The sequence below is a fragment of the Nanorana parkeri genome, unplaced genomic scaffold (assembly GCF_000935625.1).
Source record: "Nanorana parkeri isolate BGI_ZX_2015 unplaced genomic scaffold, ASM93562v1 scaffold19, whole genome shotgun sequence".
NCBI lineage: Eukaryota > Metazoa > Chordata > Amphibia > Anura > Dicroglossidae > Nanorana > Nanorana parkeri.
This window is the reverse complement of record NW_017306287.1, coordinates 2,022,633-2,036,053: the sequence shown is the minus strand read 5'-3', so window position 1 is coordinate 2,036,053 and position 13,421 is coordinate 2,022,633. Positions and strand designations below refer to the sequence as shown.

The following is a 13,421-nucleotide window of genomic DNA, read 5'->3' as shown; positions in this document are numbered from 1 at the left end:
AAAAAAGAAAAAAGTGAGAAACACTGTTCTAGACCAAAGAGCTGAGTAGCAATACTATTTTCAATGTACTGTATTGTTAATAATTAGTTAAAACATTCTATTGTATGGATATTTTCAAAGTATATGTAGAAGTTTATTAAAATAATAATTAAAATGTTTTTTTTTTTACAATGGTGATTGTTTATTTGAATTTCTCCCTACTTCACCTCTCGGGAGATATGCTTTCTGGAATGTAGACTGAACCGTTATTTATAGGACATAAGCATTTTATATAAAGGTCACAAGCTGTAGTACTTTAATGGGAACTGTTAGGAATCAGTTAAAGTATACTTAGCCTGATGCAATTTTTAAATCCCCCAAATTAAGGGCTAATTCACACTTCTGCTTTGTGCTAATTGCATGGTATCCATGCTTATAGCGCATGCTATTGCACCTAGCGTGGTACTGTGCACTGGTGCGTTGCATTGCCATTGATTTTCAATGGCACTTCCCAGCAGCGCTATATCCTTCCTGTAATACCTTGTGTTACTTTTTTACAACGCACAGTATTCCAGTACCTTGCACTGCAATGCACAGCCATTGGTAGGTGCTATGGATGCCATTTAGAATCAATGGCAATGCAATGCACCCACGCACGGTATCACATTTTAGGTGCTCTGTGTGATAACTATGCTAAATACACAAATACAAAGAGTGATTGGTGCAAAACAGCAGTGAGATTGGGACCTTAATCCAGATCCTCTCATTGGTCTACAGAAAAACTTCTGCTTTCTGCTACCATGGGCTACTCTGCTCTGAGATCCAGGCCCTCCTAGTTCTGCAAGAGGCATCGTCTCACTTTTAATTAATACTGTCCAGCTTTGCAGCCTTGAAAAAAATGTAGCTGTGCTCTGCATATGTCCAGCATACTCCACAAACTTTATTGACCTAGATCAGTCTTTATCTTTTTTTTATTTATCCCAAAGTAATAATTTTCAGGTCTTAGGGGAACCCCTGCTACAGCCAATTTTATTGGAGTCAGTGAGAGGAATGCCCCCCTCCTCTACCTTACAATGGTGGTCAGAATGCCACCCTTACACACAGGCAGGCTAAAGAAAATATTGGTATCATGCAGCTGGCTCTGCCAAATGGCCTTGTCCCTGGAATTATGCAGGCGCCATCAAATGGGACATCAGTCAGCCACAGCTCAAGGAATCCCTAAACCCCTGTTTGAGAATGGCTGATCTAGATGGTCAAGACAAGACCCTGCTTGGATCCTCCCATCTTACCCTCTCTAGTTACCAGCATGTCCCTTGTTAGCACATGAACCCTGCAGCACAACTGATTGGCTCCTTGCATTGGTACTCTCTCTCCTCGTCTGTGTTCTGCTGTACACGAGTAACAAAAGGCTGATACCAGGTTAAATTCAGGAATTTACACTGCTTGCATTAAAACACTGTAATGTGACACTAAACTCAGGAGTTAAATCTTCAAAATGCATTCAAGTACCTTAACTATTAACAAAAATGTATCTTATTTGTGTATCACTCGGCTGTAGATCCTCAAATAATCTCTGAATTGGTGCTGACACTGTCCTTCCTTCTGGAGGGGGGCTACTTTTGTTCCCCTTGGTCCCTGTGTGTGTTATAAACTAGTCACCGCTCCAGGCTCGCACCCGGGATGGACTACAATCTCAATACAGATAAGTAAACTAAACATGAGATTGTAGTCCATCACAGGAGTGAGCTTGAAGCGATGACTACTTTACAACACCCACGGGGAGCAAAAGTAGCCCCCCTCCAGAAAGGACAGTGTCAGCACCAATTCAGAGATGATTTGAGGATCTACAGCCGAGTGATACACAAATAAGATACATTTTTGTTAATAGTTCAGGTATTTGAATGCATTTTGAAGATTTAACTCCTGAGTTTAGTGACAGTTTAAGGTAAACCTGTTTTTGCCTAACATGTACCTAAGGTAAGAGCACTGAAGTAGGACCTGTTTGTGTTTAATTTGATTCCCATGGCATCACTTGGATCCTAAGCACAGGGGCCTAACTTCTGAGTCAAGTTTAATGTACTCTCCTCCTTCTTTCATTCAGCTGTCAAATGTTGAGACCTCAGTGGGTAGTACAGGCTCTAGCATTTCACATTTAAATTGTAGGCACGGGATTAAGCATAAGTGCACTTGTCACGTTGACGCAGCCTAAATGATATCACCACTCCTTTCCTCTCCGTGCACAAATGCATATTTACAGTTCAGTTCAGATAGGCAATTTTAAGATTTAACTCCTGAGTTTAGTGTCACTGTAAGCTTTAGTTCTACTTCAGGTTATTATTAAGCTTAGTTAGCATGCTACATACATCTGCAGTGTAACTGTCAGCATCATTTTAAAGCTGCATTCCAGGCAGATCTAAAATACACAAATCACGCAGTTCTTTATTCATAAACACGTTATCAAATGTATATTTTTTTTGTGCTGTATCTCTGCTGGGATGATTTTGTCTCCATGGCCATTAAGGAAGTGAGGGAAATATTTGCCATCGGGATTCCAGCAATACGAAGTTGGTAGAATGAAATCATTTGGCTAGAGTTCCGCTTCGATCCAAGGAACAGTGATGTGCAGTAACTCATCACAACCGATGGGTAAATACAGGGCCGGCCTTAGGGGTGTGGCAACAAGGGCGCCGTGCGGCCGTCACAGCTCGTCCTGTGGGCGGCTTCTCTCCCCCTCACCGCTGGCCATCCGATATGACAGCGCTCCCTCTACACACCCCCCCCCCCCCCCCCCCCAACAGTAAAAAATAAATAAATAATAAAAAAAGCATACAAAATATGGAAAGGAAAAAAATATATAAAAAATAATTTTTAAAAAGTGAAAACTGTCCCCCCTCCCCCACACACACATATTATTAGACAAGTGCGAAGACTAAAAATTCATTTCAGATGAAATGAACGAAAACTAAAAAAGTTTTCATTTGTTTCATCAAACAAAACACATTAAATGCTATTTTGTATTCAGCCATTGGCGTGTTCTGGAGGCAGGGCGCATGACGTCATATACCGCACGTGCTGGGCGCCGCCATCTTGGTGTATATCTAGGTATACACCAAGATGGTGGGGCCAATATCGGCGTGTGAGGTCACCTGACGCCATGCATGCATGGCGTCATGTAACGTCATGCTCCCTGCCTCCAAGATGGTGGTACGCATTCACAGAACATGCTGGTGGCCAACATGGCCGCCGCACATTCTCAAACAAATTATTATTATGTGTCTGAATACATTTCTCGTATATTTGAACATATAGTAATAAATTCATTTACATGTAGCCCGGGGTCTGTGTTCTGTTTTTTATTTTTACTTTTCTAGATGCACTTACTTGAAAAAAGGGATCGGCATGACATCCTGACACTTTATTTTTATAGACTCTATTGTAGTTTGACATTTATTGTTTACCTTCTGTTGTTTTATATGATAAGAATACTTATATTGTACCTACAAGTTTAATACCTTTGAATAAAAGTGTTATTTTTATCATACTTTTTAATATGTTTCTTTGCGGCTTAACAAAATAGGAGTCTTTAAATGGTGCGGATATTGGGGAAAATGGGTGTGGTTACGGGGGAGTGGCCACTAAAGGGTGTGGCCACTGTGGGGCGCTGTAAAGCTTTCTCGCACAGGGCGCCTAAAGGCCTAAGGCCGGCCCTGGGTAAATATACCACCTTGTTTGCTGCATAGGGCTCCAAAACAATACCAAAAAGTCCATTAGATGAAAGGGCCAAGCCGCTACATTCCTCCATCGGAGCCTGGGGTCCCAACCAAGGGTTGGTAAACGAGGGGTGGGCAACTTCGGCCCCCCAGCTAATGTGGAACTACAAGTCCCATGAGGCACTGCAAGACTGCCAGTTACAGGCATGACTCCCAGAGGCATGTTGGGATTTGTAGGTAAAGCACAACTGGAGGACTGGAGTTGCCTGCACCTTGCTTAAGTGCTGTGTTGGAGCTTACACAGGGTTAACTTCTTCCTTCTCACATGACATTGTTCAAGCCTGGGGATTGGCTGTTCAAACTTGAGCCCTGTCAGCAGGTCACATGGTCCCACATACCTCAAAGAATGTGGTGTGTTCTGAAAACTCCCAGCGCTGATGCACGTTGCACCCTTTCTTGCCCCCCTTACTTAACCCTACTCATTACAGCCCCATAGATTTGTCTCCCTCCATCTGCAGCCTCACAAAAGTATTTGAGGCTGTAGCTTGTAGAAAGCAAACAATTACCAGAGGCCTTGGCCATTGAATTTAGGTAAGTAGGCATCTGTAGAGGGGGGAGAGTATTTATGCTTTGTTATGCAATCTCTGAAGATGCTGAAAGAATCATTTGAAAAATAATGCTGAAATAAAGGGGTTTTTTTTATAGAGGAAGGAAAATATCCTGGTCTCATTTTATGCTGAGAAAATATTCTGGCTCCTCTTTATAAACCACTAAGACCACAAATCAGACCAGTTTGTCTGTAACTTGCAGCCAGTTTACACCCCACCCTCTCTGCCAGCTCTCAAAATGGCCACCGCTGGCTGCACCTTCTTCACGTGATCGCCCCCTTCCCAGTAGCCCCGCCCTACGTGCACCTCGTGAGCGCACGCTGACGTAACACGTCGCCCTCGCAGAACTGACTGGAAGCCCCGTGAAGAAGGAGAAGAAGAGAGCGGACGACGACGGTCTCTCCGCTGTTCGGGTTTGTGGAGGAGAAAACGGCGGCGGGACCGGCCGTGGACCCAGTGTGTGTTTATTCTCGTGGGCTCTGGCATCCTTCGAAGGACGGTGTGGACCGGTTTACCTCAAGCGCTGAGGGGGGCGGGAGCCTCCGGCCTGGGAGAACTAGGCCGCAGCCAGCCATTGTCTTGTGTGTGGTGGTGACAGCGAGGACGCCGGCGCCTGGAGGACGTTACGGACTGAACGGGGACCCGTGAGGACTGCTGTGGGGTTTTATTTGCTGCGGACTGTAGCGGGACGGACTGCCCTCAGCGGAGCTCTGTGTGGGACATTGGGACTGTGTGCTGGACTCTGTGTGAGGGAGGACGCCCCATGGCTCCTGCTGTTGTGTCCTCAGCATTTCCCACCGCCGCCATCCTCCTCCTGGGACTCTGCTGGTGTGCCTGAGGCGCCCCCTGTGTGTTTGTGTACGTGTGTGTGTGCGAGGCGTGTGCTGTGTGTGTCCTGTGTGTGTGTGTGTTCTCTCCCTAGCTCTGCCAATACCTTACAATTGTTAACATGTCCTGCGTGCATTATAAGTTTTCCTCCAAGCTCAACTATGATACAGTGACCTTCGATGGGATGCACATCTCCCTGGCCGACCTCAAGAAGCAGATCATGGGTCGGGAGAGGCTGAAGGCGGCCGACTGCGACCTGCAGATCACCAACGCACAGACGCAAGAAGGTAATCGGTCAACATTGTTGTGGGGTTTTCTTTGTGGTAGCTATATCATACATGTCACTTCTAAGCATGGGTTAAAGTAGACCTTTACCCCCCTTTGATTAAAAATCACATCAGCATACAGCTCTGCATGCTTATCTTGCATTCATTAGCTAAACATATATTTGTATTTCACTTATTTCTTTTTTTTGCCACTTCCTGGTGCACTATGGCACGAATGATGTAATCTGTGCCCAAGTGTTGCATCCTGGGAAGGTTACATCAGCAGAGCATTGCTGGGTAATCTCACAAGATCTCGGGGAAAGGCATTTTCCTCCCCTGAGATGATGTGCATGGTCACATGTTCCAGGAAGTAAAGGGAGATCTAGTAATCTGCCCTTATTTAAAATGGCCACTGCCAGAAGACTGAGGAAGAAAAGAAAAATAAGGTATGCAAAAAAAAGCCAGCAATTGTCTAAGTATGTGTTTGTAGAATGTCATTGCTAAACAGTTCTAAAGGTGTTTGTTATTTTGACGATCTGGGTAAAGGTCCACTTTGAGCTAGCCATACTCCGCTCAAATTGTGGGTGATTCCTGCAGAGCTGGAAGCCGCGCGTGGCCCTGTAAGTGCCATCAGGCTCAATAAGTTGACTTCAAAATAGAAGCCAGATGGAATATTGTCGGCTGAACGGTGACTGCGGTTTATTAGATGTAGTCACTGTTGGGGTATTCAGACAGTCATGGGTGCTGTTTCTGCCTCGATACAATAATGTATCCACTCTGTATAATGTGGCTAGGGGAATTGCGTGATTTCTCATTCAGCCCCATGGAAATGTATGGCTGGCCTAGTGAAACACTGAAATTAAAGCTAGCCATACTGAACTAGATTTTGGGCTGAGCAAGTCAAAGCATTTGATTTCCCCTATCCACATTAAACCGTATGGTTGGTTGAATTAACTTCCCCCTGCCAGATATTGTATTCGAACAGCCTGCAACTGTCTGAATACCTGAGCAGTGGTGATTTCTGATAGGATTCTGTCACCGTTCACCTGATAATTCTTTACCTGGCTCAGTCAGTTTGGTTAAAACATACTTTTGTGAAGCAGCAGAACCTGCCGAAATACGAACTGTGGGTGGCCAGCTTAAAGGTTGGCCATACATTATGTGATTTGTGATTGATTTGGGTAAGAGGGATTGCAAACAAGTGGTTTGTGGATCTATTAAATGATGCAGCACGCGTGGTATTTGCAGTGGACTATTGTTTGCAAATAAGATCTACCAGTTATACATGTAAACAATATATTTAAAATGCCTAAAGATTACACATTTATCAATGTGAAGTACGATCGGTTCTCTTACAGACAGATTTGATTGAACCCACACAGGATGGTGGAGTAATGTCTCTAGGGTGTCTCTAATGTATTTACCTTTCTTTTCCAATGTGTTTTGTTTTTGTTTTTTTGTGAGTTTATATGGAGATGGGAGGGCTAATTAATAATGGCTCAGCATTTTTTTGATGAAAGGGCCGCTTTAAGTTGATTGGCTTGTCATGATCAGATCTATCATTGCTTTCAGTCTACTTATGACCTGCAGCAATGGTATTGATACATTTGGCACGTCTGCGGTGTGGCTGGTTTTGGCTGTTGATCATATATCTTAGTTGGCCTTGTTGGGATTATTGTTAGGTCTGGAGTGTTTGGTGTTGTATAGATAACTATCGTTCCATTAGCTGTTCTCAAATCCATTCTCCCCAACACTGCTTATCTGGGAAATCTTTGGATCCTCTATCAGGATTTGATTGCAGTCTGTGCACCTGCTGGGGAGATTTCTTCTCACTCGCTGTTCTAGAGATACAATGGTGCCAGGCAAGCGGGAAGTGAGAGGGAGATTTCCCTAATGAGGTCCCAGATAATGTTAAAACACCCGACAGTGGTTTGAAGCCTTATTCACTCTTCTGGAAAAGTGTTTTTATTGCTGTTTTCCAGTTGCAGATATTTCGTCTTCAAAAATCTGACCTATAACCTCGCTCTGGTCTATCAAAAGATACTTTGAGAATCTGAATGCTGCTTAAAGTGACACTTAACTCCGGGTTTAAATCTCAAAAATCCATTCAAGTACCTTAACAAAAATGTATCTCTTGTGTCACCCGGCTGCAGATCCTCAGATCATCTCTGAATTGGTGCCGACACTGTCCTTCCGGAGGGGGGCTGCTTTTTGTTCCTCATGGTCCCTGTGCATGTTGTAAAGTAGTCACCGCTCCAAGATCGCTCCCGTGATGGACTACAATCTAATACAAATTTGTAAACTAAATGAGAGATTGTAGTCCATCATGGGAGAAAGCTTGGAGCCGTGACTACTTTAAAACACGCACAGGGACCATGACAGTATCGGGATGAAATCAGAGATGATTTGAGGATCTGAGTGATACTTGGATAAGATACATTTTTGTTAAAGTACTTGCATGGATTTTACGGTTTAACTCCTGAGTTTAGTGGTCACTTTAAGGTCATCCTGGCTTTGCTTAACATGTGCCTAAGGTAACAGCACTGAAGTAGGACATGTTTGTCTTTGATTCTTGTGGCACCATATGGATCCTAAGCACCGGGCCTCGACTTTTCTGAGTCCAGTTTAAGCCACACCCTGTGTGGATAGTACAGGCTCTAGCACTTCACAGTCCAATTATAGGCAGCGGATTAAGCTAAAAGGAGAACTATGAGGTGAGTGATTTTCACTCACCTCATAGTTCTAGCCGACCTCTGACAATGAGACTGTCACAGGTCGGCTCAGTAGATCGGGAGGTGAGCGAACACATACCGGCGTTGGCTCACCTCCCGAGTTCTGATGGGCCCAGCCTCGGTTGTTTACATCTTGCTGTGGATGTCTTCTATGGGGCTTGTCTACCTCTGTCTCTTGGCTGAGAGCCAGACCTACAGGAGTCCATTGGGATGTACTATGCAGGCATGGTCAAGAGAAGAAAATGTCCGCTGCAGGATGTAAATGAACAGAGACCCGGCCCTTCAGAACTCTTTAGTTTCTATCTGTGCGCGGAGAGGTAGCGTGACGTCGCCTTAAGGAGAAGTACACTTTGTTTTAAAGGTACTTGCAGAATGCAGCAAGGTGTCTGTTCTTCACTACAGTTGTTACTTTAGGTCCTTGGAGGCTGAATCAGGTTTGCTTTAATTTTGTGTGACATGGAATCAATCCTTAGTTTTTATTTTGGGCATATGTGTAAATTAGAAGTGGTTAACACCCATGCAGAAACTTATTTCCTGTTGACAGGTTTCTCTTAGTTTCAGTGATTCATGCACTAGAGAGATTTCACCATAGTGTGCGTCATACATAAATGATTTACAAGCTTATTCATGAACCAGTTTTGATTGCTTGTGTAAATTTATTTTTGTGGAAAGACTGTCATGTCCTCAGTGGTGTACAGCTAAGTTTGTAAGAGGATGTTTTCTTTTGGGTTTTTTAAGTGAATATACAGAAAAACTGTAACTTTAGAGTTCTCACGAGAGCGAAAAGTGAGAGGAAATCTTCCAGTGGGGACAAATGCTCTGAAGAGAAATGCCTGAGATGGGAATTCCTCTTATGTTGTCCACGATGGGAATTTCCCCTCCTTCCATTCACTTCCTCTTGCATCTCCCCAGCAAGACCCATACAGCAAAATGAAAACACAACTCTGTTTTAAATAAACATTTGTAGTATTTTGTTGGAGAAATATACGTTTCTGACTTTGGAATGCCTGTCTAATGTTGCTTTGGCTGGCCTAATTGAAATGATTTGGCACTTTTTTTAGATTTCATACCGTGTTTCCCCGAAAATAAGTCACTGTCTTATATTTTTTTTGCCCCAAAAAACCACACTAGGTCTTATTTTCAGGGGATGCCTTACTTTTATTTTTTAATGTGCAACAATCCAAAGTTATGTGGTATCACTCCACCTGTCACAGTAACTGGCGCTAGAGAAAGTATCTGCTAATACAGCTCTGCTCCCTCCGCCGCCGCAGCCTTGCTTTCTACAGCGCCGGCTTCCTTTGCCATCAGAGGCAGTGGTACCAGCGGTGCAGCAGTGGGGACATCAGACAGTGGACAGCGCGGTAAAGTACGGTACCATTTACCGGTACACATTACAATACAGTACCATTACATTAAGCAGTGCCTTCGGGGACAGCAGTTGGTGAAGTCTGGTACTGGAGTGCTCCCTGTCACTGCGCTGGCCGGAGGGAGTCCCCTGTCATCCCCTTATTACAGTATGTCCCTGCAGGTTGATACCATCTCTCCTGCTCTTCAAGTTCCCTCTCACATGCTACCACTAAACTAGGTCTTATTTTCGGGGTAGGTCTTATATTACAGGAATCTTTAAAAATAGTGCTAGGTCTTATTTTAGGGGGGACAGGGTACATGCAGAGATTTCGTATTTTTCCTAGCAATTTTTAAAAGCAAAAATGTTAAGCATTTGTTACACAACTTCAGCTTTTGCACCTGTATACCCCTTATGGTCTTGAAGTTTTTACATGTCTGTTACAAACCCTTTGGCAATAACGTCATTACTTAAAGGAGAACTTTGGGGTTAGGGCTTTTCGCCATAGTTCTCCTTAGGGTAACGGGAGGACACAAACTAGCGTACTCCCGTCACCCTAAGCTCATGTCTGGATCTGCCCAGCTGCGTGAGTGACACCAGTCAGCGCTGGAGGATCGGAGGGGGGAATCCAGCCTCTCCCCTGAAGTGAGGGCCGGCCGTTATGTGTTTGCTCACTTCCCTGTCTACTGAGCCGACCTGTGACAGTCTCGTTGTCACAGGTCGGCTAGAACTATGAGGTGAGTGAAAAGCACTCACCTCATAGTTCTCCTTTTTAAAGAATAACGTCATTACTTCCCTCTCTCACAAATTGTGAAAAAATGAATTTGCATCTCTCTCCCCCCCCTGCACTTTTGTGTCTGAAGTCTCCACCAGCCTTGTGTAAGGGACCATTTGGATTGCTCATAATGCTTGCAAATGGTGAGCCCTTATTGGTCAACATGGTCATTTGACCATGCTGACCTTTTGAGAAGTGCCTCTTCTCGGAACTTGTCCTCGGTCACTGCCTTATGCAGATTGAGGCTCACCACTTTGATAATGTAAATACAAAGTAACAGTGTTGCTTCGTATCTCTGAATTCCAAGTCGAAACTGTGTTCCGGAACACTGATCAGAAGGTCCATTTATTTATTTTCTTTACAACATTTGCTAGAGTTGGCTTCTGTATATGTACAGCAAGACCCAGCTTGCCTTTTGTAAAACCCTGTACAAAAAGTATAGGGGCCATTGCTGACCTGTAAGGAACGTTAGTTGCCTGGCATGTCAGGTTTTGTGAATCACTGATCTGGAACAAGTATGGTATGCAGATGAAGAGTTCCCTGATGCGTTTCAGCAAATGTGTGTGCGTTTTTGATTTGTTCCCGTGCTTTTTTTTTCTTCCAATTAGTTTTGCTTGGGTTTTAAGCGCATTCTGATGTTTTCGATTTTGGTGCATTCCAGAGAAAAAAATTCAGCGTGCTGCACTTTTTTTTTTTTTTAAACCTGTAAAGCTGTGAGGGTGAACTCGCCTCATTTTTGTCATTGGAAATAACCACTTAAAGTGACATTAAACCCTCAGATTTTTTTAACATAAACCAATACTGTAATGTGTGCCTTATTGTAATCCATGGTAGTTTCCCTTCTCTGTGCTGCTCTTCCTTTTAAATCCTCATGTCTTCACATGCTTGGGGAGAACTTCCCTTTGCAGCTGAGTGCCTCTTCCTGTAGTGCTGGCTCAGGTTGCAACGTACACACAGACACCATGTAACCATTTCAGAGACAAGGCAGTCTGCTGCAAAACAGAAGTTCTGCCCAGCATGAGAAGAGAGAAGGATTTAAAAGGAAGAGCAGCAAAGAGAAGGGAAACAACCATGGATTACAGTAAGGCTTCTGCGGTGACGTCACATGCCGCGCCCGCCAGCTAAAACGGGTCATGTGTGGAGCCCCGAACAGACTAACCTATCGATTGCCGACTAATCAACGATGGAAAACGTTGACAACGTTTTAATCTACGTAATTAACTGTTGCAGCTCTAGTGTGAACAAGCCCTAAGGAACCTCAAAAGTTAGGCCCCGGCTGAAATTTGTAGGGAGCATTGGTGACCTGGCTCCTGGGTTTAGTCCAGCCGTGCCCCAAGGCCCATTCACACTAGGCGACATGCAAATCGCGCGATTGTCATTTTGCGTGATATCGTCCAAATGATTGCATTGGACCTAGTGCAATCGCGCAACATCTGCGCTTAAAAGGTCCTGCTGTAGCGACATGCAACAGTGATGAGCACAGCTCCATTCACTTCCATTGGAGAGCAATATTGCGCGGAAATCCGTGCGATAAATCGCTCAGTGTGAATGGGGCCTGAAGGCTTTTAATATTGTGCTTATAGAACATGTCTGGTCATTTTTAGTGTGCGGGCTGGAAGCTGAGCTCTTGGGGTTTTTAACCGCAACAGTGAAAGGGGCCATTACAATGAAGTGGTATATAGAGTATAAAGAAATAGATGTCTTTGAAAAAACCTGTTTTTTCTTGATCACCTCAAATCAGTTGTGTACACTGCTAGAATTTTAGCAAATTTGTATAAATCCTTACATTCTTTTATTCTGTAAGTATTAACCTCTTCATGACTGATTTGGGGGGGTTTTACGTTATTTTCAGGCCTAAAATGTGGAATATAACATGGGTGCAAAAAATGAAAAAAGGGCCTCAGTCATGAAGGGGTTAAAGGCCATGCATGTGCTTTTAATGAAAGTGCGTACTATGAAAATGACTAGTATGTGACAGGAGATTGTTGCTATTACTGTGATTTCTGCAAATATACATGAAATGTGACATTCAAGGATTGCTGAGGTCTACAGTTGGTCATAATCAAGGTGTCCCTATTTGATAACCACGAGTTCCCACTACCCATTTCCCTTCTACTTACAGCTGCTGAAAAACTAACTAGTAACAGGATTTCATATTCCTCAGCTGTCCAGTTGTGGGGTTGTCACTTGGATGTTTAGATCTTCTTTCAGGGCTTGTACACATGTCTGGATCATGTCCAGACCAGAACAGTTTGTTCCTGGACCAAAAAAGCATCTCAATGTATCCCTATGATATTTCTGGGCTCTTTTCACACCAGCGCAGTCCGTTCCGGTCCAGACAAAAAATAAAATTGCTTGCTCTGGAATGCACTAGAATGCATGCAAATGCACTGGACTGCACCTAAAAGCCCACCTTAAGCTAAAAAAAAATTAAATAGCAGCAAAAAGGCTTTGTACTGTGTTTGCAGATCTGATCCAGACATGGTGTGAACAAGCCCTCAGATGTAGGTGAACATTTATTAAACATTGATTTTTGATTATGAAACAGAATTACAGTTCAGATGCACCCAAATAGCAGCTGTTTGTTAATCAGTCACTCATGAGTGTCCTTACCCAACTGCTTTCTTGTCTGATGGGAGTCTGGTCTAAAAGTGCTTAATATAATGAAGCCATTAAAGTGAGAGTAATGTCTAAATAGAACCCAGTGTCATGGATACATCCCCTCCCCCAGCACTTCTAGTTAGAACTTCCCTAGGCCTTCTAGATGTGTCCTGGGAGTCTGCCATCAGGCTTCTTCCACCTAAATCTATACGCACTTTTGGATATTTTGTGGAGCCACTGATGTATATGGTTTACTTAGACTTCAGGTCCTCTTTATAATGTTGTGATCATATCTTGGGTTAATGTGAAGAAATTCTTTATTTACCCCAAACAGAAATTATGATCTCGGTTAAGATTTTGGCTGCTTTTAGCAACTACATAGATCAAAAGTGCATGTTATCAAATTCAGTAGCGGGGTCTGGCAAATTTGTACATTCCAAACCTCTTGGGGGGGTGAAACAATAACTGCTAAAACTATTAACTTTTTTCCTTCTAGCTTTCATGTGAGACTGACATGATTTTATCATATTGCTTCTTTACAAAGAACAGAACTACCATGTCTTAAAGTCCCCCCCCC

General features: G+C 43.6%; 1 protein-coding gene and 1 long non-coding RNA gene across 2 annotated transcripts in view; one reads left to right on the top strand and one right to left on the bottom strand.

The window, feature by feature from the left end:
- Positions 1-4,681: 4,681 nt before the first annotated feature.
- Positions 4,682-7,420, bottom strand: LOC108791203. The gene is made up of 3 exons (XR_001941489.1): positions 7,411-7,420; positions 6,347-6,352; positions 4,682-4,766 (listed from the first exon to the last, which is right to left on the bottom strand). It is a non-coding gene; the product is annotated as an uncharacterized LOC108791203 (long non-coding RNA).
- Positions 4,762-13,421, top strand: part of LOC108791193 (E3 ubiquitin-protein ligase RBBP6-like) — an 11,320-nt gene continuing 2,660 nt past the window's right edge. The window contains exon 1 of the mRNA XM_018561604.1: positions 4,762-5,412. Coding sequence (XP_018417106.1) covers positions 5,247-5,412 — 166 coding nt within the window. The 5' untranslated portion in view covers positions 4,762-5,246. The remainder of the gene's footprint in view (positions 5,413-13,421) is intronic.